At 35.6% G+C, this 27,389-nt stretch overlaps 1 protein-coding gene across 1 annotated transcript; it reads right to left on the bottom strand.

The window, feature by feature from the left end:
* Positions 1–12,382: 12,382 nt before the first annotated feature.
* On the bottom strand, positions 12,383–13,333 carry LOC100974017 (olfactory receptor 5K4). The gene has a single exon (XM_003821893.4). It carries the CDS (start codon positions 13,331–13,333, stop codon positions 12,383–12,385), a length of 951 nt encoding a protein of 316 aa, XP_003821941.3.
* Between the last annotated feature and the right edge of the window lie 14,056 nt (positions 13,334–27,389).

Below are 27,389 nucleotides of genomic sequence, written 5' to 3'. Positions count from 1 at the left end.
CTTCTAAACAAGACCAAAACAAGACAATCATGTCCAAGAACACTCCAAGAACAATTGTCTGTGGATGAAAAAAGTTGTAAGGCAATCATAGTCAAAAGACACAATTGACAAGGAAATTTGTTATATCTGTGGTTCACAATAATTTTAACATAATTATGATTATTACTGATAATGTACAATAAGTTATATCAGAATTACAGGAGTTTCCTATAATTTTGGAACACATACTAATAACATATTTATACAAATACAACCCGAAGAAAACCAAACACTATTTCATATTTGACAATGCTTCCTGTATAATTTTTATGCCCAGTAAGCCAAACTGTGTCATTTTTTTGGACTTTAAGGAGTCTAATGTCTTAAAAGATTAATTAGGTTACAAAAAGACATAATTTATAATTTGATTTTGGAAAGTTTGTCAAATATAAAAGGTTTTAAACACTTGATATTACAAAACAAGATTACAGGTCATTGTAAAGTCATTTAACCAAAGTGATAATTCAAGGATTTCCAAAAAAGTAAAAACCTTCATTCTTTGAGCAAGGAGACTTAATTTTCTTACTAAAAATTCTAATTAAAAACAGCATGAAGCCAATTACATTTGTTTTTCAAAATTTTGTAAACAATCAATAAAATTTAATTTTGATTATAAAATATAACTTCCATAAGCCTTTTATAACCTTTATTAAGGAGTTGGTTAATGTTTCAAGAAAACCTTATTCATCTGACATGGGAGTCTATATACTGGTTTTGCATCACTGTGCCTTCTATACTAATGATTAATTTATAGAGGAATGGAACTTATTTTATCTTTCAAAATTTGCCCTTACAATCTTATGCTCCCACTTGTTCTGCAATAGTCCTTGGCCTGGGCTTTGAGGAATTGAATAGCTTTTTCTTTGCCCTGTGTCTCAGGAATGCAGTTTATTTTGATTGGCATCTTCTATGGGGCCTGAAGATGAGGCTTTAATTGCTGTCAGTGTTTAAGATTTAGCAGGACTCTGTGTCCTTTTTAGACCCAGGAGTTAAAACCCTGTAACCCAATGTTACAATGACTTAAACGAACATACAGGAAAATACATGGATGTAATAACCTTAATTTAAAAAAATTATCTCAGTTTTTGTTTTCCTAAGCAAAGCAAAACTGACCATAGAATACTTTTTCTTAAATAAAATTATTTTTCCTTAAGCATTCCTATAAGATTAAGAACATAGCCACAAAAGGGTAAATCTGAGTTATTTGCCTTAAAGGTGATGCAGAGAGAGATGGGGTAGAAAGTTTATTTAAAAAATAACAGCGAGAACTTTTCAAACTTAGAGAAAGACATGAATATCCAGGTTCAAGAAGGTTAAGGAACCTCAAAAGATTCAACCCAAATAAGACTACCTTAAGGCAGATGACAATCAAATTCTCGAAGATCAAGGATAAAGAAAAGACCCTAAAAACAGCAAGAGAAAAGAAGCAAATAAAATATAGAAGAGTTTTGATATATCTGGCATCAAGCTTCTCATAGGAAACCTTACAGACTAGAAAGGAGTGGGATGAAAGGTTCAAAGTGATGAAAAAAAAATTCCAACTTAGAATATTATGTTCATTAAATTATCATTCAAACATGAAGGAGAAATAAACCCTTTCCTAGACAAACAAAAGCTAAAATATTTTATCAATACCAGACCTGTCTTATAAGAAATTTTAAAAGGAGTTCTTCAATCTAAACAGAAAGTACCTTAACAAGCAACAATAAATCATCTAAAGGTATAAAACTCACTGGTAACAGTAACACAGAGAAATACAGAATTCTCTAACACTGTAATTGCAATGTGTAAAACCATGTATACCTTTAGTGGGAAGACTAAAAGACAAATCAATAAAAAAAATAGCTACAACAACTTTTAAAGAGATAGACTAGATAAAAAGATATAAATGGAGATAACAAAAAGTCAAAAGGCAGGGGAAATGGACTTGAAGACTAGAGTTTTTTACTTTTCTTTTTGTTTTCTGTTTGTTTCTTTGTAATCACCATTAAGTTGTCATGAGTTTGAAATAATCGGTTATAGAATGTTATTAGCAAGCCTCCTGGTAACATCCAAAAATACCTATAAAAGATATGAAAAAAATAAAAGCAAGAAATGTAAACATATCACCCGAGAAAAATCACTTTTACACAAAGAAAAATAGGAATAAATAAATCAAAGTGAGAGAACCAACAAAACAACTAAAAAACAAATAATAAAATAACAGTGTAATTCTTACTATCAGTAATAAAATTGAGTATAAATAGTCTAAATTCTTCCCAAAAAAGATGTGACTGAATAAATAAATAAATAAATAAATAAATAAATAAATACAAAACCCAAGGCCCAACCATATGCTGCCTATAAGAAATTCACTGCACCTATAAAGACACACACACATAGACTAAAATTTAAGAAATGGACAAAGACATTTTATGAAATAAGAACCTAATAAAGCAGGAGTAGCTATATTTCTATCAGAAAATACAGATAAAATACATTTGAAGATAAAAACTATAAATAGAGACAAAGAAGGCTATTATTTAATGAGAAAAGGGTTAATTCATCAAGAAGATATAAAAATTGCAAATATATATGCACCCAATGCTGGAGCATTAGAAGAAATAAAGAAGATATTATTCAAGCTAAAGACAGATATAATAATACCTGGCACCTCAACATCCTATCCCAGAATTGGACACACCATCTAAACATAAAATTAGCAAAGAAATATCAGATTTAACTGCACTATAGATCAAATGGACCTAATAGATATTTACAGAATATTTTATCTAACAGCTTGCAGAATACATATTCTTCTCCTCAGCACATGGAACATTCTCAAGCTTAGACCACATGTTAGGCCAAAAAACAAGTCTCAGTTTTTTTAAAGAAGTTATATTAAGTATATATTCTGACCACAATGGAATAACACAAGAAATCAATAACAAGAGGAACTTTGGAAACTCTACGAACAAATGAAAATTAAACAATGTGGTCCTAAACAACATTGAATGAATAAAGAAATTAAAAGGAAAATTTAGAAATTTCTCAAAATAAATAAAAATGGAAACACAATGTATCAAAACCCATGGGATATAGCAAAAGTGGGGTAAGAGGAAAGTTTATAGCAATACGCGGCTATATCAAAAAAGTAGAAAGATTCCCATAAACAACTTAATGATGCATCTTAAAGATCTAGAAAAGCAATAGAAAATGAAACCAAAAATTATTAGAAGAAAAGAAATAAGATTGGAGCAAAATAAATGAATTTGATAATAAAAGCACAGAAAAGATTAATGAAACAAAAGTTATCCTTTTTCTAAACTCCAAAGGATGTAAAGAAAAGGCAATATTGACTCAAAGTCTATCTCTATCCAGATGAGCTGAATGAATTTGGGCAAGACATTCAGGATTCAAGATATGAGATTTCTACTGAGGAAATGTGTAAGAATTAAGGCCTAATCGGTAGTTTATATATATAAAAAGTCTAGTAGTGCCTAGCAGATAGGTGGATAGGTGTATAAATTAGTTTTCTTTCATGTTTGTACTTTTAAGTGATGAAAAGATATTTTTGTTTAGCTATTAGGAATTTTTGTAGGGAAAGAAAGGGAGATCAGACTGTTACTGTGTCTATGTAGAACGGAAAGACATAAGAGACTCCATTTTGAAAAAGACCTGTACTTTAAACAATTGCTTTGCTGAGATGTTGTTAATTTGTAGCTTTGCCCCAGCCACTTTGATCCAACCTGGAGCTCACAAAAACATGTGTTATATGAAGTCAAGGTTTAAGGGATCTAGAGCTGTGCCTTGTTAACAAAATGTTTGTAAGCAGTATACTTGGTAAAGGTCATCGCCATTCTCTAGTCTCAATAAACCAGGAGCACAATGCACTGTGGAAAGTCGCAGGGACCTCTGCCCTTGAAAGCAGGGTATTGTCCAAGATTTCTCCCCATGTGATAGTCTGAAATATGGCCTCGTGGGATGAGAAAGACCTGACCGTCCCCCAGCCCAATACCCGTAAAGTGTCTGTGCTGAGGTGGATTAGTAAAAGAGGAAAGCCTCTTGCAGTTGAGATAGAGGAAGGCCACTGTCTCCTGCCTGCCCCTCGGAACTGAATGTCTCGGTATAAAACCTGATTGTACATTTGTTCAATTCTGAGATAGGAGAAAAACCGCCCTATGGTGGGAGACGAGACATGTTTGCAGCAATGCTGCCTTGTTATTCTTTACTCCGCTGACATGTTTGGGTGGAGTGAAACATAAATCTGGCCTACGTGTACATCCAGGCATAGTACCTTCCCTTGAACTTAATTATGACATAGATTCTTTTGCTCACATGTTTTTTGCTGATCTTCTCCTTATTATCACCCTACTGTCCTACTACATTCCTTTTTGCTGAAATAATGAGAATAATAATCAATAAAAACTGAGGGAACTCAGAGGCCGGTGCCGGTGCAGGTCCTTGGTATGCTGAGCGCCGGTCCCCTGGGCCCACTGTTGTTTCTCTATACTTTGTCTCTGTGTCTTATTTCTTTTCTCAGTCTCTCGTCCCACCTGACTAGAAATACCCACAGGTGTGGAGGGGCAGGCCACCCCTTCACCTAATAGCTTTGTTTAGCTATTAGGAATTTTCACTACTTTCTGCCTCACTTCTGCATGACGAGCATCCCTTTCTGTGAATGCTATGAACACATCAACAACATTCATTGAAATCACTGCAGATTGGTGGAATTTCTAACAAATAAGACAAGAAATAATACTACGGTGAAAAGCAACTTGATTTAATCAATACAGTCAGAAATGGTGCTGTCATATATGATGAGCAATTAAGCAAACTACATGAAAAATTTAAATCCATAGGCATTTCAGTAAAAATAGACTTATTTTCAACCAGAGATAGAAAAATCACCATCATACAGATACTCTATTTCTGAGAACTTGAGAGAAAGTTTTTAAAATTTTAATTAAAACATTTAAGTTTAAAATTAAAATTTCCATCAGTAAATATAAAAATTTTCTTCATTAGAACATAAAAATCCCATGTGAATCCATATTCAATATAATCTTTTGAATGAATTCAAAGGAAGTTGAGAATAATATTCAAACATGCGATTTACTTCTCACAGATAGTGTTGATTTAAAAGGGATTAATAGTTTCAAACTTAGAATATGACTGATTTTGCAAGATTATGCTCAGGATTCCAGAAATTTTTCACAAATTTTGAATGGAAGTAACTTGTATATGCTGACTTCCATTCTAGTATTTGTTGAAAATTATAACTACTTACAATGTGACAACTATTTCCTAAGGTAAGTAATTGAACTCTGAATCCATTTGTAAACTCAAATTAAGTATTTAGAAGCAAGATGGTGGAATAAGAGGCTTCCTTGAACATCATCCTTTCCCAAGGACACAAATTTAACAACTATCTAACAAAAAAGCACCTTCATTAGAACAAAAAATCAGGTGAGTACACACAGTACCTGGTTTTAACTTCATGCCACTGAAAGAGGCACTGATGAGATAGAAAAAACACTCTTGAAGTGCCAATGCCACCCCTCCTGCACACACACTCCTCTCAAGGCAGTGGCTTGGTACAGAGAACATTGTTGTGTCTTGGGGAGAAGAAGAGTGAAACTATTGTGAGGCATTGAACTCAGTGATGACCTGTTATAACAGAAAGCAAAACCAGACCAACTCAGCTGATGCCTGCCCTCAGAGAGAGCATTTAAACGAGCACTAGCCAGAGGAGAGTCGTGGATCCCAGTGGTCAGACCTTGAGTTCTCACAAGCCTTGCCACCACAGGCTAAAGTGCTATGGGGACCTAATAAACTTGAAAGGATGTCTAGGCCACAGGGACTGAAACTTGGAGGCAAGTCCTAGTGCTGAACTTGGCTTAGAGGCAGTGGAATGGGGGGGTCACACAACCTACTCAGACACCAGTCAGGATGGATAAGGGAGTGCTGGCGTCATCACCCTTCCAGTAACCCCAGGCTGCACAGCTCATGGCTCTAAAAGAGATTCCTTTCTTCCACTTGAGGAGAGGAGAGGGAAGAGTAAGGGGGACTTTGTCTTGCATCTTAAATACCAACCCAGCCACATAAGTTAGTGCACTGGTCAGAGATGTGAGGCCCTTTTTCCAGGGCCTGGTTCCTGGATGACATTCCTAGACACATCCTGGGCCAAAAGGGAATCCACTACCTTTAAAGGAAGGATTTTAAAGGAATGCTGCCAGCCCTGGCAGCATTAGTCATCAACAAACTGAAGCGCAGTTGGGCCCTAAATGCCAGCAGTGATACACAGGTACATATCAAAGGCCTTGGGTGAGACTGTGAGACTTGCAGACTTCAGGTGAGACTCAACACATTTCCAGCTGTGGCAGCTATGGGGCAAGATTTTTTTCTGCTTGAGAAAAGCTGAGAGAAAAGTAAGGGGATTTGTCTTGCAGCTTAAGTGCCAGCTTGGCCACAGGTGGGTAAAGCATGAAGTGGGCTCTTGGGGTCCCTGATTCTAGAACTTGGTTCTTGAATGGCATTTCTGGACCCGCCCTGGGCCAGAGAGGAACCCACTGACCAGAAGGGCGAGTACCAGGCCAAGCAGCATTTACCACAAGGTGACTTCAAAGCCCTTGGGCCTTAAGAGAATATCGACAGTAGTCTGGCAGTATTCCCCATGGGCCTATGGTGGTGGTAGCCACAGAGTGAGGCTCCACTGCCTTTAAAAAAGGGAGAGAAGAGTGAGAAGAACTGTATCTTGTGATCTGAGTTTCAGTTTAGCATCAGAACAATAGAATACCAGGTAGATTTCTAAAGTTGTTGACTCCAGTCCCTGGCTTTTGAACAGCACCTCTCAACCCTCCCAGGGCCAGCACCTCTAAAACTCTCTAAGAGCCTAGGGGAACTCATCACCCTGAAGGGAAAGACACAGGCCTGGCTTGTGCTGCCATCTGTTGATTGTAGAGCCCCAGGACCTTGAGCAAACAAAAGTGGTAGCCAGGGGGTTGTTACATCAGGCCTTGGGTGAGACCCAGGGCTGTGCTGGCTTTAGGTCTGACTCAGCACAGTCCTAGTGGTGGTGGCCACAGGGGTTCTTGTGTCACCCTATCCCCAACTTCAAGTTTAGAACTGAGAGGGAGAGAGACTCCATCTGTTTGAGGAAAGCAAGGGAAGAGAACAAGAGTCTCTGTCTGGTAATTCAGAGAACTCTTCTGGATATTGTCCAAGACAATCAAGGTGATAACTCTACAAGTCTGCAAGAACCACAGCATTAGTGGGCTTAGGGTGTCCTCCAAAGCAGATAAAACTTATGTCAAAACATCCATGTCCTCGTAGATATCTGTAAAGCCTTTTCAAGGAGTACTGGTACCAACAAGCCCAGACTTGTAAAGACTACAATATACCTAATTCTTCAATGCCCAGACACTGACAAACATCTAGTAGCATAAACACCATCTGGGAAATCATGACCCCACCAAATGAACAAAATAAGGCACCAGGAACCAATCCTGGAGAAACAGAGATATGTGACCTTTCAGACAGAGAATTCAAAGTAGCTGTGTTGAGGAAACGCAAAGAAATTCAAGATAATGGCAGAGAGGGAATTCAGAATTCTATCAGAAAAATTTAACAAACGGATTCAAACAATTTTTAAAAAGCAGAAATTCTGAAGCTGAAAAATGCAATTGGCATGCTAAAAAATGCATTAGAGTCCTTTAATAGCAGAATTGATCAAGCAGAAGAAAGAATTAGTGAGCTTGAAGACAGGCCATTTAAAAATGTACAGTCAGAAGAGAGAAAAGTAAAAAAAAAGTAATAAAAATAATGAAGTACACCAACAGGATCTGGAAAACAACTTCAAAAGGGCAAATCTAAGAGTTATTGACTTAAAAAGGAATACAGAAAGAGATGGGGTAGATAGTTTATTCAAAAGGATAACAGAGAACATCTCAAACCTAGGGAAATATATCAATATCTAATTACAAGAAGGTTATAGAACACTAAGCAGATTTAAACCAAAGAAGACTACCTCAAAGCACTGAATAATCAAATTCCCAAAGGTCAAGGATTAAAACAAAGATCCTTAAAAGCAGCAAGCAAAAAGAAACAAATAACATACAATGGAGATACAATAGGTGTGGCAACAGACTTTTCAGAGGAAACCTTAGGACCAGGAGAGAGTAGAATGACATATTTGAAGTGCTGAAGGAAAAAAAGTTTTACCCTGGAATAGTGTGTCCAGTAAAGATATCTTTCAGACATGAGGGAGAAATGAAGACTTTTCCAGAAAACAAAAGCTGAGTTCATAACGGCAACTTTTAAATTGTTAATGTTTTCACAGTCATTAAGAAAACATTTATGATTCTGAAAACTGGTAATTTATTTATTCTCCTCTATGTAAATTTTATCTATCTTGTACATTCAGGATTGCCTTAATTAAGGAAGTAAAACTTTGAATTTTTAGAGAGAAAAAAGGGAGGGAAGAAGGGAGGGAAGAAGGGAGGAAAGAAAAGAGGGAGAAAAGACAAGGCAAAGGAAAGGAAAAGAAAAGACAGCTAAGCAGGGAAGAACGAGTGAAACAAGACTCCACTACTATCTAGAAAAAGTGATAACAACATTGCTAAATTTTTTCATTCCGATACTTCATAAAGTCAGAGATAAAGAAAATATTCTAAATGTTTCCAGGTAAACAATAGAATGGGAATCAGAATAACATGCAATTTCTCCAAAGCAGCAGATCATGCTAGAGTATAAAGGAAGCATAACTTCAGCATTCAGAAGAAAAATTATTTATAACCTAGAATTTTAAAGAAATCAAATTATTAATCATATGTGGAAAAAAATTGCCAAAGAGCAGTCAGCAAAAAGAGGGAATGAACAATTAAGAGAAAGATGGAGAGCTTGAATACTGAGTTACTTAAAACAGGAAATCAAAAATAAAAGTCTCAGCAGGACGGCTGAATATTGGGTCTAGAGAGCAAATTGTCCAGACTGGAGCAGGAGGGTGGAGGCCACCAGAAAAGAAGTCTCCAGGGTAAAAAAAGAACTCATGATTATTTAATATGGTTGATTAATTTGATGGATACATAATGGATGTGAATGAGCAAATAGGAATATAAAGTTTTTATTAACTTTAAAAAAATTTACAGGTGTAAAGAAAAATAAATATAAGCATGGTAAACTAGTTCTTGTATTTGCATGTCCCTCATAAAAAGTGGTTATTGAATTATAAAAAAATTTGTTGGGCCGGGCACAGTGGCTCATGCCTGTAATCCCAGCACTTTGGGAGGCTGAGGCAGGCAGATCACGAGGTCAGGAGTTCAAGACCAGCCTGGTCAATATGGTGAAACCCCCGTCTCTAGAAACAAATATAAAAAATTAGCTGGGCACAGTGGTATGTTCCTGCAGTCCTGGCTACTCGGGAGGCTGAGGCAGGATAATTGCTTGAATCCGGGTGGCAGAGGTTGCAATGAGCCAATATCATACCATTGCACTCCAGCCTGGCCAACAGAGTGACATTCCATCTCAAAAAAAAAAAAAATATGTTATATCATCAAGGATAAAGGGAAGGGGAGGTGTTTAATAAATAACCTAATATTCATTTACCATAATGGGAAATTGATTAATATGACTAAAACTGATACTGAGAAATATAAGGATAAATTTTCAGAGAAATCGTTTAAAAAATTAGAAGGTTGTTGTGGATGAAACACCTAAGTCATGGTAGGCAAGAGACTGTAGTTTTTGGAATTCACCTTTTAGTACTATTTTTAAATCGTATTATAAATATACATTAAAAAATAAATATAAAGGAGCAAAAGCACAGAGACGAGTTTGAAGCTAATGATATTGTTCAGGTGAGAGATGAAATTATGTACAGGTGGTGTAAGTGGAGAGATTTGCCACATTTAAGATAGACTTCAGAGACTAAGTTGACAGATATCATGAAAGTTTGGTTGTGATAGGAGAGAGAGTTGTGCGGGGTTCTCTTAATTTCTGCCTTGCCCAACTGGTTGGAGGATGTGACCATCATAATGGAGAAGACCAGGGCAGGACCATGTTTAGTGGGAAATTCAAGACTTATGCTTTGATCATGTTGAATTTGAGATGTCTTTGCAACATTTAAGTAATTATGTGAAGTAGGCAGTTGCACATGTGAGACTGGAGAGCAGGGAGGATATCAGAGCTGGAAACATACATTCTGAGCCATCTTCATATTGATGAAATTAAAGGCCAAAAAAAAAAATGAGGTCACATAGAAAGAAAGAATAGAGTGAATAGATATTTTATATATAAATGTTATAGAACCCTAACAATAGACTTTAGGTAGAAGCAGAAGAGTCTTCCTCAATTATAACTTATGGCTTTTTAGTTTGATTGCCTTTTAAAATGTCCATCTTCCCTCCTGAGACAGAAGTGTACGAACTAGAACGGTCTTGTTTTTGTTGTACAAACGGGCTAGAAATAGACTTCTCTGTGTGTGCATGTACATGTGAATGTATGAGCATAAATGTACAAAAAGGAGGCATAAGAAATCAGTTAGAGAAGAGTTTGTCAATAAATGCTTCTGGGACTACTGGTTAGCCATAAATCAAATTTTAATTCTCACTTTATAACATTATAAAATAAATCCCAGTTGGGTGCTGCATATTAAAAATCAAACTATGAAAAATGAAGGAAATACACATTTTGTCTATAAATATATATCTAAATGACAGGGAGATATACATTTTAACACCAATGGAAGAGATAGTTACCCAGTTGACCCAGGGCTACTGAACAATCCTTTATTTCCTTGTTATTTGTGATGCCCTTCTTATTTTATATGAGAGTTTACTTTTGAACAATCTGGTTTGTTCTGTTGGTTTGTTTATTGATTCTTGATTTAAAACCAAACTGTTATCATAATTGGAATTTTATCATATATTTTAATATATAACATATAAGGTCTATTTTTTTATTTTCTAGAAAAATCTAGGATATGAAAAGATTTTAAATTCATTTTGCCAGGTTCCCAAAGAAGTTCTCCTGAGTGTTTATTTGAATTAAATTAGTTTATAAATATTTTTTAGAGAAACAGCCAAGTAAAGTTATACCTTTAATATGCCATATACTAAATAAATTCCAGGAAGAATCAAGAGTCAAGTTGCAAAAATTTAAAATATCAAAAAAGGAAGGAGGAGGAAAATAAGTAGAAGGAGAAGAAGATAAATAAGAAAAGGAGAAAAAGAAATATTGGTTAATAGTAGACTGGATTAAAAAAGAAATTCTGGATGAAATGCATGAAAGAGATCATAGAAAAAATAAGTAAATATGAGTATATTAAAATGTTTATAAATATCAGAAACAAATACCAAGACTATCAACCCACAGAGGAATCATTTGCCACAAATAGCTGTGATGTCTTTTCTCTGTAAACAATGATATAAATAAGAAACAAAACAAAGCAAAAATGACAGTTCATAAAAGTAAAAATGGTCAATAAACACATAAAATATTGGTACAGCTTACCATTACTCAAAAATAAAACAATGTCATTATTAATATGTTTTAAAATGTTTAATGAGTGTTTAATATGTAAACTGCAGTTCTATAATACATAGCAAATAACATGGTTGATGCCTTCAAGAATGAAAAGGACCTTAATTATGCTTCTGGCTAAAGTAGACCTTAATTTACTCTGTCTAATTTGTTATAAGTCACTATTAATTATTCTGCAAAATAGAATATTTTGTGGGTGAGCCTCTTTGCATGTGTGTATGTGTGTCTGTGTCTGTGTCTGTATATGTCTGTGTATGTGTGTGTGTGTTCCTTTTCATTTTATTTTTTTCATTCTTGGAATCTTATCTAAATAAGACTTCATTACCTTAAATATAAATTACTGCAGTTAGTTTGCTTCTGGTCTTTTCCACTCTAAAGTAATCCACATGTGTCTGTCAGGTCAGTTTTCTGAAAGAAAACTATCATTTCACTTTTCTGCCAGGAAATTTTAAATGTTTCAAACGCTCTACATAGGATTGGATATCATGTCTTCCATTAACTAGGAAACATTAATCAAAGAAGACTCTTCTACACATTTAAACATTTAACTTTCATGCTATGTTGATTAATTGAGGTTTAGGATAATACTCTCTGACAATTCCATGAGAGTCATGAAAGGTAGTAATAACAGTTACCAGTGAGTTTCCCATATTCATTCTGGTTGTGGAATTTGGATAAAGATTTGTCAAACAATTTTGAAATTCCGTTGATATATTTTTTAAACAAACATAGCCTAATGATTTAGAAGCTTACATTTTGTGTAAAATCACATATTAATTTTTCTATGTTCCCTATTTATGAAAGCATTTTAATAAATTAAAAATCAATTTGCTATAGAGCAAGTTGGTTTAAGAATGTTATAATTCCTCATAATTTTTTTAAGAAAATTTATCACCTCCTTATTTCTCAGACTATAAATAAAAGGGTTTAGTAATGGGATTACTATTGTATAAAATATTGCCACTGGTATATCTTTATCTCCTTCTTCAAATGGTCGAACGTACATGAGAAGACAAACGTAAAATATTGAGACAGAGAGAAAGTGGGATGCACAGGTAGAAAATGCTTTACCTCTTCCCTCCTTGGATTTCATTTTGAAAACAGTCAAAAGGATGCAGAGATAAGAGATCAAGACAGTAGCAATGGTAAAGATTTGAATTGGTATTGAAAAGATATATATCATTAATTCATTAATAGAAGGATCTGTACAGGAGAGTCTATACAGTGGAAGAATATCACAGAAAAAGTGGTCAATTTTATTAGACCTGCAGAAAGTTAACCTTAATAGAAGCCCTCCATGAATCATGGAATGCAGGTTTCCAGCTATGAAGGCACCTGTGGTCATCCGAATGCAGAGCGTCTTGGACATCATGGTGTGGTACTGCAGTGGGTTGCATATGGCCACATAGCGGTCATAGGCCATTGCCGCCAGAAGAAAGCAGTCTGTGGTTTCAGCAAGACAGAGAAAATAAAATTGTGCCATACATTCATACAGGGAAATGATTCTGTCCTCAGAAAAGAAGTTCTCTAACATCTTGGGGGTAACAGCACAGGCACAGCAGGAATCCATCAGAGCCAGGTTGCCCAGAAAGATGTACATTGGTGTGTGAAGACGATGCTCTACGTAAATTAATGCCACCAGACCAAGATTCCCCACCATGGTGACCAGATAGATGGCAGAGAACACCACAAACAGAAGCGTCTTCAGCTCTGGATAATTTGTAAATCCTATGAGGATGAATTCAGCTGCTAAGGAGTGATTTTCCTTAGCCATTCCTGGCTTCTCTGCTGAGACATAAATTGTAAAGAAATGTGAGATTCCAAAGCAGAATGTTTCTAATTCTCACCCTCTAATTTCCCTGTATACAAAAGGGAAGAAAGTCTTCTTCAAATCATCCTGTGCCATCTCCTAAACACTAGCACACTCACTGTTGGTCAAATCAAGTGAGAAAAAATGTATCATGGATTGTGTACCCAGGGCTTGTCTGAAAATATCTGTGTGAATTCTTAGGGCAGGAAAGCTTTATCTGCTTGAATTATCCTATGCCGATGTAAAATTTGTGATCAGTACATATAATTTTCCATTTCCAAAATTAAGACATTTTCTTATGGTATGTTTTCCTCCAGGTAAAAGTAAACAAGTTTTAAATCGTATCCTATTGGATCAATGTGACGCTTAAAATGAATTACTCTTTAGGCATTTTAAATGTCTACATTTTAAAAACTGCACAGAAACACAGTGATTTGAAGAATGCTTTTGCTAGCTTAGTAACGCTTTCCACATAAGGTCACCAATTGCATATTTTATGAGATATCTACTCATCCTTTTAGAGAGGATAAGAATATGAAACATCTATGAGTGTTCTTAATCATTGTATTGGATATCATTTTTATGTTCATTTCAACATATTCTAGATACTATTCCAATCTTGGTATGACAAATTTCCCAAGGAGTTATTACTCTTAATTGCTCACTTATCCTAATACTTTCTGTCTCCAGTTTTAAGAGTTTTACATGCATGTCCAACATTGTAAGATTTGGTGGCAAAATCTCCACTCATAATGTGAATATTCTTCATGGTAAATATCTATTTTGTATTCACTCAAACATCTCTCATAGAAAGTAATGTCTTCATTTTCAGTGAGTTCCATGGAGGTTCCCCATTTATTTACTTAAGTTTTAAATTTATTTAAAATTACAAACTCATTATCTACTCTTTACTGGCTATATATTTATTTGAGTTTAATGATCAACTAAATTTATTATATAGTTCTTATAGTTTGGCAACTATACATTAAAATATTTCAGGTACAGAAACAATTTGAGTTTTAAAGAATAATAAAATTAACTTTCTTTTCTTTTAGAAGTTTCTAAAAGTCTTTAGCCTTAGCATACTCCAAACAGACAATTTTGGAGAAGAGCCTACAATAGTTAATTCAAAGCACATTTTTTTTTTTTTTTGAGACAGAGTTTCAAGCACTTCTCCTGCCTCAGCCTCCCGAGTAGCTGGGATTACAGGCATGAGCCACCATGCCTGGCTAATTTTGTATTTTTAGTAGAGACAGGGTTTCACCATGTTGGTCAGGCTGGTCTCGAACTCCTGACCTCAGGCGATCCGCCCGCCTCGGCCTCCCAAAGTGCTGGGATTACAGGCATGAGTCACCTCGCCCGGCCAGTGCATTGCTTTGAAAACATTTTGGTTAGGTTTTCTCTGTTTCTTACTTTTGTTTTTCTATTGACTCACATAATACGATGAGGTTTTCTGGAGTTTTATCACTAGAGGCTTGTAATCAAATGAATACAGTAAAATGTCCTTTATATTTTAGGTCTATACCTCTTTTAAAAAATCCTTCAGAATTATATTTTTAAAAAAACTTTGTAAAAGTATAAAATGCTGCTCTTTATCATTATTTTAGTAACACCTAATGGAAAATCAACTGAAAATATTTATCAGGTGGACTGTGGAAAAATGGATTTTATTATCAATAATTATTTTATATAGATCATATTTCAGAATATAATGAGTAAAATCTCATTTTCTCTTCACCAATGTAAAATATAATTTTTGAACTAAATCAAAAATTAATTTGCCTATAGATCCCAGAATTACTGTACAAGGTCATCATCAGCCTTATCTGTGTATTTGCTGATAAAATTATGGTACTTTTGAACAAAGAATAGGTCAGACTTATCCACTTACTGTGTCTCCTTATGGCTTTCTATAATGGCTTCACTTTAGAGACAAAGAGAATTATTAAGTGGCTAAAATTTAAAAACAATAAAAATACTGAAGTATATTAGAAAATTTATATTCTGCATTTTGATACTATAATATAAATAAAATTAAGTCCTCATATTTTAAGTTCACTGAGAAACATTTTATAGTAGCTGACTGATCTCCTGATGTTTTTGCTTTGTAGGGAAATTAAGAATAAAAACATTGGTTTTTAAATCATTAGGGAATAAATTATAAAAATCTAGGACACTCCCTACCAATAGGTCAGTGACAATAGTTATGCAAGTCTCAGGCAAAGTTAAAGTTTTCTATTCTAAAGGGACTTCCTCGGCATTGGCATCAGAGTGTTTCTGCAGAGACTCTAATCTGATGAGCACGGTTCCCCTAGCACCAGTAAATCAAACAGCATGTAAAGATGGATGCATTTTGAGATTCGGAAGTTAAATCAAAATTGCTATCACTAAAAACAGCTTAAGGTTCATCCTGATTTTTCACATACTTGGAAACTCTCTCTTTCTCTTACACACAGACACACACACACACACACACACACACCCCTTGATTACCTGAAAACTATGATGGAGAGAAAAAGATTCACATTGATCAGTTGAGGTGGAAGTTAAACAGAGATTTGAAGAGAGATTTGTATTTATGGACAAGAGGCAAAAATGTGGCAGGATCACCCAGGGTTGTATTCCTTTCTTTTGCTCCCCAAATTAATCTGGTCAAATCTTGTATATTCATCCTCTGAAGTAAGTCTGACATTATGTTCTTCAGTTTCACTTATTTGTCATAGGGTAACTTTAAAAAACTTAATTGAGGTATGATTTATGTGCAAAAAGCTATACACATATAATGTATACAACTTGATAAATTGGGACATAAGTATACACCCACAAAACTATTACCATAATCAATGCCATCATCATAAGATAACTTACTTGTTAATTGGTCTCCTATCCCCATCTTTTCTCTAGTGTGTAGATATGCTGTTATGCATTAGAAATATTTTTGGCTTCTCATTAGTCTTCAAACCAAGTTTTGTCCTTTATCTTGGTACTCTAAGGGCTCCATACAGAGGGCTTATATCACTTAAGACTATTTTCTACCATTCACCTTTAAGAATCCATCTCCAGAGACATGCCTATAACTTATCTATTTCTTGATGTGTTAGAGTTTAACCTTGACCTCAGAATATTTACTCAGAATCTACTCTTCACATGAAATGCCCTCTTTGATTTATTCTTCTATCCAAATCTTACTCAATTTTTATGAGATCTGATTCTCGTTATGAAGACATCCTCAACTTTCTGATCTGCAAGATAATGACTGTTTGTGTGATGCAAAGAGCTCTTAATTGTATTTCACTCCTGTGTTCATTCAGCTGTGCTTCATGTGCAAGTTTTGTTTATTCTCAGATAGATTGATTTTCTTTTGGTTTTCCACACTGCAAATCCCTCATAGTTCCAGAAAATGTATGCTGTCGGTGAATGCTTATTGAATAGCTTGCAGAAATTTCAATTAAATTAACTTCAACATTATAGAGTGACTACAATAGAGAAGTCATGGAGTAAGACATTGGGCAAGGAGGGGTATGTGGTACGAGTGAGTTAGGGCAGGAACCTGAATAGATAAATAAGAAATAATCCTGCCCTTAGAGAGCTCCCAATCTAGAGGGTAGAATCACTTATACAATGATATAATACAGAAACTCAGGCTGAGTTAAGTATTACAAACTGAACTACAAGCAAGGTATATGAGAACACAAAGAAGGACTTAGAGAACTAAGGGAAGACATTATACAAAATGACATTTCTCATGATTCTTGAAGGATAAATTAAATTTCAATAGGCAAGAAGAATGTGTAGCAAAGAATTACAGGTTGAAGGAGTGGCATGATTAAAAGTAAAAGCATGGAAACTTGAAAGCACAAAGCATATTTAGTGAATGGAGAGTGAACCAGAGTAGCCAGAGTCTGGGCTCATGACAGGAAGGAGTTGAAGGTTCTCATCGCCACTCTCTCACTAAGATCACTACTCAACACCTAATTACCACACCTAAAGCATTTTTTTAAATTATTATCTTAACTAATTAATTTTATGATTTGGCACCATTGACCACACTCTGAAGCATATTTGCTTCTCAGGCTTCTGTGATTTAATGCTCATTTATTGCTACATCTCGGGCTGTTCTTTCTCCATGTTTTCTCTTGTATCCTCTTTTCTTCCTTTCCTCACATGCACAAATTCCTTAAAATAAAAGTACAACCTTGGGTACTTTTACAAAATTATGGCACTTTGTTTTAAATACTAGACACTAATTTAGAAAAGGCTTGCCTGATATTTAGCCAGCAAATTACCATACTCTCTGAGGTCAATCAGTTGTTTTGTAAGCAAATTAAAAAGTGCTGAATTTTTAAATTTGAAAAACAAGTTCAAATTTCTCTTAAAATATGTGGAATATTTTTATGAAGGTGGAAACATTGTGTTTCCAAATTTTTAAAAAAATAAGCAAACATGAGAGTTTTTAATATGTTATCAGATAATTTTTGCCCAGAGTATTATATGAGGATATAGAAAAACATACTAAACATGTTTTCAAGATTTTATCTGTGTTGCAAGATTTCATATTGATAGTAGTTACAGTTCACTTAGTTAAATATCATACAGACATCAAAGGACAAAATAAAGGTTTTAATCATTTAAAAATATTTGTTGAATAGCTACTTATCATCAGAGAATGGATTAGCAAATTTAGAAAACCTATCTTTTATTAGAAGAAAAATATATAATTCATCCTAAATTCAGCAATTCTTTTAAGTATTGACATGATTCCCAGTGAACCTCCGTGTGGCATGTGGTCACTCATTGTAAGATATCATAAAGTTTCTAGTATTTTAAATATCATATTTATTTTAAAAAACTAATCACATCAGTGACATGCATTTCATGCACTCCTGGTGTCAGTTTCTTTGCTGTAGTACCTTGCCTATCAATGATGAAAATAGTTATTTTCAAATGGAGTGGTACCTCTACTTGTTCTATTCATTGATTCATCATGAAAGTTTTTTAATGATAAATAAACACATTTTACTTTGTTGCAATTGCTTTTCTGCATTATTTCCACTACTTTTTAGTCCAGTGTAGGTATTTTTACTAAGGAAGAATAAGCATTTCTCTAGCGATAAATTGCTTTAATTTTCACTTTTAACTAAATAACATGAGTAGTAACCTTTTTAACTTAAAAAATTGTGATTGATGCATAATATTTTTTCATAGTCATGGGATACATGTGATATTTTCTTACATGCATAAAAAATACTTAATGATCAAGTCAAGATTTTTAGGATATCCATCACCCTGAGCATTTATTTCAATGTGTTAAGAGCACTTCAAGTCCTCATTTCTAGCTATTTCGAAATATGTGATACATTGTTGTCAACTATAGCCACCCTGTTCTACTATTGAACATTAGAACTTATTCATTCTATCTGACTATATGTTAGTACCCTTTAATCAACCTCTCTTCATCCCCTGCATTCCCCAATTTCTTTCCAGACTCTGGTAACTATCATACTCTCTACCTTTATAATATCAATGTTTTTTAGCTCCCACATATGAATAAGCACATGCAATATTTCTTTTTCTGTGTCTGATTTATTTTACTCAACATAATGAGCTCCAGTTGCAGCTGCGTTACCGCAAAGAACAGAATTTCTTTGCCTTTTATGACCAAATAGTATTCCATTGTATAAATATACCACATTCTATTTAACCATTCAGCCATTAATGGACACTTAGGTTGATTCCATAGCTATTGTTAATAGTGCTGCAATACAAATGAGGGCATAGATATCCCTCTGATCTATTGATTTTCTTTCCTTTGGAAAAATACCCAGTAGTGGGATTCCTGGATTGTATGGTAATTCTATTTTTAGTTTTTTGAGAAACCTCCACACTGTTTCCCATTATGGAAAACAGTTCTAATTTACATTCCCACTAACAGTGTAGAAGACTTCCCTTTTCTCTTCATTTTTGCCAGTATCTGTTATTTTTGTCTTTTTGATAATGGCGATTCTTGCTGGGATAAGATTATATCTCACTGTAGTTTTGATTTGAATTTCCTTGATGATTTGTGATGTTGAGCATTTTTTAATATACCTGTTGGCCATTTGTACATCTTCCTTTAAGGATGTATTCAAATTCTTCGCCCATTTTTAATGAGATTTTCTTTTGTAGGGTTGTTTGAGTTCCTTGAATATTCTGGATATTATTTCTTTGTTGGATAAATAGTTTGCAAACATATTCTCCCATTCAACAAGTTATCTCTTCACTTTGTTGATTGGTTCCTTTGCTATGCAGAAGCTTTTTACTTAGATGTGACCCATTTGTCTATTTTTGGTTTTGCTGCCTGTGCTTTTGGGGTTTTGGCCATAAAATCTTAGTGTAGACCTATGTCCTGGAGTGTTTTTCCTTTGCTTTCTTCTATGTGTTACCTTTAAGTTTTTAATCCATTTGAGTTGACTTTTGTATATGAGGAGAGACAGGGGTCTAGGTTTATGCCTCTGAATATGGATATTCAGTTTTCCCAGGACCATTTATTGAAGAGGGTGCCCTTTTCCAAATGTATGTTCTTGGCACCTTTATTGAAAATCAATTGGTTCTAAATACATGAGTTTAATTCTGGTTCTCTAGTCAGTTCCATTCATCTGCACATCTGTTTTTTTATACCAATACCATGCTTTTTGGTTGTGATAGCCTTGTAATATATTTTGAAGTCTGGTAATGTGATGCCTCCAGCTTTTACACTATTTTTTTTTCCTCTTAGGATTGCTTTGGCTATTTGGGCTCTCTTTTGGTTCCATACAAATTTTAGAATTGTTTTTTCTATTTTTGTGAAAAATGTCATTGGTATTTTGATAGAAATTGCATTTAAGCTGTGGATTGCTTTGGTAGTATGGTAATTTTAACAATATTAATTTTTTTAATCCATGAGCATGAGGTGTCTTTTCGTTTATTTGTGTCCTCTTTAATTTCTTTCATCAGTATTTTGTAGTTTTCTTTGTAGAGATCTTTTGCCTCCTTGATTAAATTTATTCTTAGGTATTTTATGTTTCTTGAAGCTGTTGTTTGTAAGATTCCCCTCTTGATTTCTTTTTCAGTTAGTTTGTTATTGGTGTATAGAAATGCTACTAATTTTTGTCTGTTGAGTTTGTATCCTACAACTTTACCAAACTCGTTGATCAGATCTAAGTGCTTTTTGGTGAAGTCTTCAGGGTTTTCTAAATATGAGATCCTGTCATCTGCAAAGAAGGCCAATTTGACATCCTCTTTACAATATGGATGCCTTTATCTCCTTCTCTTGCCTTACTGTTCTGGCTAGGACTTCTAGTATTATGGGTTTTCAAAAATTTTTAATTTTAGTTTTTATTTTAAGTTTCCGGGTTCATGTGCGGGGCTTAGTATTATGTTAAATAGGAGTGCTGAAAATGAGCATCCTTATCTTGTTGCAATTCTTAGGGGAAAGGCGTTCAGCTTTTTTCCATTCTGTTTGATGTTAGCTGTGGGCTTGTCATATATGGCCTCTCCAGACAAAGCTGTCTGGCTTGCTTCCCTCTCCTTTGGTACCTCATGTGTTTCCTCCTGTTACTTCTCTACTGAATTCCAGCATTATCTCTTAGATATACTATTTGAAATGTAATTATCTACTCACTATTTAAGTTCTTCGTTTTGAAGGAGGCTGCTGAGTGGTGCCTCCACTCAGTCATTATGAAGTCCCTCCTGGGCTTCTTAACATTTTATCGTTTAGTTAAATTAAATTTGTAAAGTCATTAAATGAGTAGGGCATAACGATAGTTGGCATTTATCAAATAGTTGCATTTCTCTAGGCACTCTTGTAAGAAATTAAGTTTACTAACTCATTTAACCTTTATAATAGTCCTGTACAGTAGGTTATATTTGAGTTTTGTAGATGAGGAAGCAAATGCACAGAGATGTGGAGAAACTACCTCAGGTTCCTTACCCAGTAAGTGAAAAAAAAACTGTATTTGAACCCAGTGGGTTTTATTCCAGAGTCCAGAGTCTGTGCTCTTAAGCACTATAATATATTATTATTTTTTTGTTAAATAGAACTCTGGATTCTGAACCCACAGTAACCCTTCTAGGAAACCAACCCCTTGTCTACAATAAACAGCCTAGGAAGTCACCCAGCCATAAGTCAGGCTGGCAGGAAACCAGATTGCTATTTTTGGCAACAATTCAGGAAGCTACACAATAACTTTTGTAACGATCAGCTGGAAATGATCAGGACTTGATTAATAAATGTCAGCTTTCTAATTTTTGTTTTCACTTCCAATTTAGGATGATCCGGAGAATACCAAATATGCACCCCTCATCAGTCACATTGCATAGGCTGTCCCAATCCAGTTAGCATGGCTACATCTTCCCCATGGCAGCAGCCTCAAATCAAGGCACACATGAAATCTTCCTTTTTCTCCACTCCTCTGTCTGCATTTGAGTCTCTGGCAAGACACAAGTGATGGTGGCTGACTCTCTTGCTATAGCAAGCTATGAATATATAGCCTTTGTCTTCCTCATTTATTCATTTTTAAAAATTATTTTCATAGGACAATCACTAATGCTAGGAGACATTAGGAATCTGCTTTGTATCTGGCCTAGGCATAAACTAGAGAATAAGTCCCATGACTAAATTTGGTTAACTAAGAATAATCAGTTGGACCTTATCTTAATTGACTGATGGTAACACTTTTCCTAAACTTTCCACCTAGGCATCAGTTATTGTCTTGCCTGGCCGATAAATAATTAAGACCTTTCTCTTATTTAGAACTCTTACAGTCAACAAAGCCATGCTAGTGTCTAGGTGTGTTGCATATGTACTGGTAAATTATCACTTCAGGCCCTCAATGATTAACCAGAAGATTTGTTTTATATACGTGGAAAGGCCAGTCAATATCAACAAAATAAACTTTTTGCACTGGTAAGCATTGAAAGGCCATCTGATTACAGAAAGATAGTGTTGTGGGTATATTCTCAGAGGATAAAAAAGTAACCCTTCGGTAGCAATTGCAGTCTGAATTTAATCAGTGAGTCTGATTTCTAAAATTCTTTATGCAAAAAAAAAAAAAAAAAAAAAGGCCCTGTTGAGGCACGTAGATGCCTTGGAGTTAATCCTGATTAGAAAGCACACGGGCTGGTAAACAAATCTGACAGATGAAAAGATTAACAGCCATGGAAAATTTTTAAGAATGAAATTAATGAGTCCAAAGAGTTTAAAGAAATAGGGTAGCTTAGGGAAGACTAAAAAGCACTCGGAATTATTTTTGAGGCTTTACCGAGATATAATTTATGTATAGTAAATTCATCCATCTTAAAAGTACAATTTGGTAAGTTTTAGAAACTGTGTGCAGTTGTGCCACTACCATAGCCAAACTTTAGGACATTTTAATAATCTCAAAAAGTTCTCAAATGTTTCTTCGCAGTCAATCTCTGCCCCTAATCTGCTTCCAGGCATCCATTAATCCTGTCTGTCACTATAGGTTTGTCTTTTCTAGAATTTTATAAAAATGGAAACATACGGTTTATAGTCTCTTGCGTCTGGCTACTTTTATTTAGCCTACTCCTTCAAAATTCATCCATATTGTGGAATGTATCAGTAACTTGTTGCTTTTCCTTGCCGAGTACGACTATCCTTTACCAACCATATTTGCTGGAGCTGGCTCCAGGGAACAGATCTCCTTCTTTGGATGTCACCATGATAAACTTTGTCAGTAGAGGGCGCTGGAGAGACACTGCAGGACAATGAGTGTTCTCTATAGTTTTCTTGCACTTTCTCTCTTTTTGCTGCAGTAACCGAACTACCTGTGGCTACCTATGGCATGCATCAGGAATCCTCAGTGACTCTCACCCTCCAACAAATTTTGTTGCTAAAATCACCTTCGTCATAGGCTTACCAATTGACAATCCTGGCCCACAGCGTCGCCTTTGCTTGCCTCAGCTAGCTGACTTTAGATGAGCTCTGGCACAAGAGGACCCAGCAAACTTTGCCATACAGTAATCTGCAGATCTTGCTCTCTCCAACAAGGTCTGGATCTCAACAGTGGGAAGGAAGTTTTGCTTCTAAGTTTGTCTCTTCTTTGGGTAGGTTTTCTCAACCTCAGGCTATTATTTAGCGTTGTCTTTTAATTTCCTCCTATCTCCTAACTTCTCCTCTGTTTTCTAACTGAAAACTTACTGATTCAGATTTGGTGCTGGGAGCTGTCCAAGATGATAGACTTCTCAATATGGGATCATGGAACAGATCTGGCCCTTGGGCTTGAGCCCTGTGCTGAGACTGAGATCTTTAATAATGGCTGGGTTGTTGTTGTTGTTGCTGTTGTTGTTGTTGTTGTTGTTTTGAGATAGGGTCTCAGTCTGTTGCCCAGGCTGGAGTGCACTGGCACAATCCTGGCTCACTGCAGCCTCCGCCTCCTGGATTCAAGTGATTCTCCTGCCTCAGCCTCCCAAGTAGCCAAGATCACGGGCATGCACCACCACACCCAGATAATTCTTGGATTTTTAGTAGAGATGGGGTTTTACCATGTTGTCTAGGCTGCTCTTGAACTCCTGACCTCAGGTGATCTTCCTGCCTCAGCTTCCCAAAGTGCTGGGACTATAGGCATGAGTCACCACACCAGGCTGATAATGACTGATGCTAATTCATAGCGTAGCAACATCACAGTTAATCAAGCTAACACCTGTAGTAGCAATTGAAGCATGTGCCTTGGAAATCCAACTGGCTAGTTCATTTGGCCAATAATGACTTCAAGGACTGTGGTGTGGGATAGATTCTCAGTGCACTAGAGTGCTTACAGAAATAAAATGGCATATACAGGTCTTTGCCTCTTAACTGAAATCACAGCCTGATGGGATGTCAACAAGAGGGCACAATAGGAAGCCCTAGACCCTCCTCATGGACACACGGATTCAACAACAATACACAGACCAATTTCCTTTGTAAGAAATCCAGAGACTAGTTGAGAGGTTTCTGTAACCCAGGCAAGCATAAAACTGCCACGTTGAAGCCAGTAGGAAAGTTCGAGACAGCCTCTTGCCATAATCCCTGCCCCTGGCACAGCACTATGATTAGGGAGAATGCTCCAGCTCCCCACTTCTCCCTGGGGAAGTAAGATAAGAACTATACTGATGTTCAATTTTCTGATTTCTCTGGGGGCTGCTTGAGGCACTAAGTGTTGGTTTTCTGAAAAGACAACCCAACTGAGAAAACTTTAGCTAGACTTACTAAAAGAAGAAAAAGGGAGCATGAAGACAAATAAAATGTAAATGAAAGAGGAGACTTTAAAACTGATGCCACAGAAATACAAAAAGATCATGAGACTACTATGAACAATTTCACATATATAAATTGGATAACTTAGAAGGAATGGATAAGTTTCTACAAACATACAACTTACCAAGAGTGAGTCATGAAGAAATGAAAGGTCTGTACAGACCTATAACAAATAAAGAAATTGAATCAGTAATCAAAAATCTTTTAACAAAAACAACAACAAAAAACCCAGGACCAGATGGTGTCACTGATGAATTCTACCAACTGTTTAAAGAATAACTAATGCCAGTCCTTCTCAATCTTTTCCAAAAATCAGAGAGAAGGAAACACTTCTAAACTCATGTCAGGCCAGTATTACTCTAATACCAAATCCAGACAGAAACAATACAAGAAAGAAAAGCTGCAGGCCAATATTGCTGCTAAACATTGATGTAAAACTCCTCAACCATACACTAGCAAACCGAATTCAATAACATATTTAAAGGACCATACACTGTGACCAAGTAACATTTATCCCTGAGATGCAAGGATGGTTCAACATACAAAAATCAATTAATGTGATAAACCATATTGATAGAACAAAGAAGAAAAATCACGTGATCATGTCAATAGATGCAGAAAAACATGCGACAAAATTAAGCATTTTTTCAGGGTAAAAACTCTCAACAAACTCAAGATAGAAGGAAATTACTTCCAGCTACTCAAGGGGCTGAGGTGGGAGAATCGCTTGAGCTTGGGAGGCGGAGATTGCAGTGAGCCATGATTGCACCACTGCACACCATCCTGGGTGACAGAGGGATACTCTGTTCAAAAAGAAATAAAAATGAAAGAAAGAAAAGAAATTGAAACCTTATCTTAAACCATCTACAAAAATCAACTCAAAATGAATGAAAGACTTGGATGTAATACCAGAAACTGTAAAATTCCTAGAAGAAAACACAGGGGAAAAGCTTCATGGCATTGGTCTTGGCAATGATTTCTTGGCTATGACACCAAAAGCACAGGCAATTACTGTCCGATGCTGAGGCCTCCAGTTACATCCACATTACTGCAAATACATGATTTTGTTCTTTACAGCTGTGTTGTATTCCATGGTATATATGTACCATATTTTCTTTATCAAGCCATCGTTGGTGGGTACCTAGGTTGATTCTATGCCTTCGCTATTGTGAATAGTGCTGTGATGAACATACGAGTGCATATGTCTTTTTGGTAGGACTGTTTTTTTTTTTTCTTTTGGAGAAAGAACCCCATTTATGGGATTACTGTTCAAATGGTAGGTTCTGTTTTAAGTTCTTTGAGAAATCTCCAAATTGCTTTCCACAGTGGCTGAACTAATGTATTCCCACCAACAGCGTATAAGCATTCCCTCTTCTCCACAGCCTCTTATGATTAAGCAATTCAAAGGAAGTATAGCAATGGGCTCATAACCATAAAATTAACTTGTCTTACTCCATTACCTGGAAGCAACGGGCCTACATGAAAGATTCAATTCTTTCTGAAGACTCAGTTACATAATAAATTGGAGACAACACCCTCAAAGTATGAAATTTTGTCTTACATGATTGATTATATTCTTTTAATTAAATTCTGTTATATAGTGCAATCTCCCCATAGCCAGAATACATGAGTCCAGAAATAATTGGATAGAACCACAAATGGGCAGGTCCTCTCACTATTTTCCCAAATAACCTGCACACAGAATTTTGGAATTTTGCTCTGGCAACTAAGCTCTGGTATTTTGGAGGTCTTGGTCTCTAAGATGGAAATGCTTCCATCGGGGATGAAACAATGCTTCCATTGAACTAGAAATTGAGACTGTTGCCTGACCATTTTGGGTTCTTCATGCTACTGAACCAACAAGTTAATTAAAGGGCTATTGTACTGACTTGAGTAATTGATCCTGTTTAGTAGAGAAAATTGGATTGCTACTCTACAATGGAGACAGAGATAGCTACTTTGAAACACATGGGATTCTCTGGGGCTGCTCATAGCATTTCCTTCCTTATAGTAAATTTTAATGGAATATTACAGCCACCAAATAAATGAATGGCTATTAAGGACTCAGACCCCTTGGAAATTAAGGTTTACAGCACTCCACCAGGAAAAGAATTCCAACTAGGTGAGGTTTTGTTTGATGGCAAGGGAGACTTAGAATGTGTAGTGAAAGGAAAAGGTCACAGATATCGACTTTAGCCTCATGACCAATTACAGAAATGAAGACTAGTGTCTTTACCCATTTTCTTTCTATGTGTTGTATTAGTTCATTGATAAACGCTGATAAAGACATACCCCAGAATGAGCAATTTACAAAAGAAAGAGGTTTAATTGGACTTACAGTTCCATGTGGCTGGAGAAGCCTCACAATCATGGCAAAAGGCAAGGAGGAGAAAGTCACATCTTACATAGATGGCGGCAGGCAAAAAATGAGAGAGGTTGTGCAGGGGAATGCCTCTCTTTAAAACCATCAGATTTCATGAGACTTATTTACTATCATGAGAACAGCATGGGAAAGACTTGCCCCCATGACTCAATTACCTCCCATCGGGTTCCTCCCACAACACATGGGAATTCAAGATGAGATTTGGGTGGGGACATAGCCAAACAATATCAGTGTTATACTTATGTGTTTATTGGTATATGCTAACCATTTTTTTTCTCTGTTTTTCTCATTAATCTTTTATATAGAAACTGTTGGAAGAAAACTTTTCCATTTAGTCTTTAGGCAAAAGAATATTCAATGGGACC

The sequence above is a fragment of the Pan paniscus genome, chromosome 2 (assembly GCF_029289425.2).
Source record: "Pan paniscus chromosome 2, NHGRI_mPanPan1-v2.0_pri, whole genome shotgun sequence".
Classification (NCBI taxonomy): Eukaryota; Metazoa; Chordata; class Mammalia; order Primates; family Hominidae; genus Pan; species Pan paniscus.
Note: the sequence above shows the minus strand (reverse complement) of the source record. Positions and strands in the feature narration are given on the sequence as shown.

Bases quoted from the DNA above. Each gene is read 5' to 3' on its own strand.
- LOC100974017 (XM_003821893.4), bottom strand. From the start codon at position 13,333: ATGGCTAAGGAAAATCACTCCTTAGCAGCTGAATTCATCCTCATAGGA.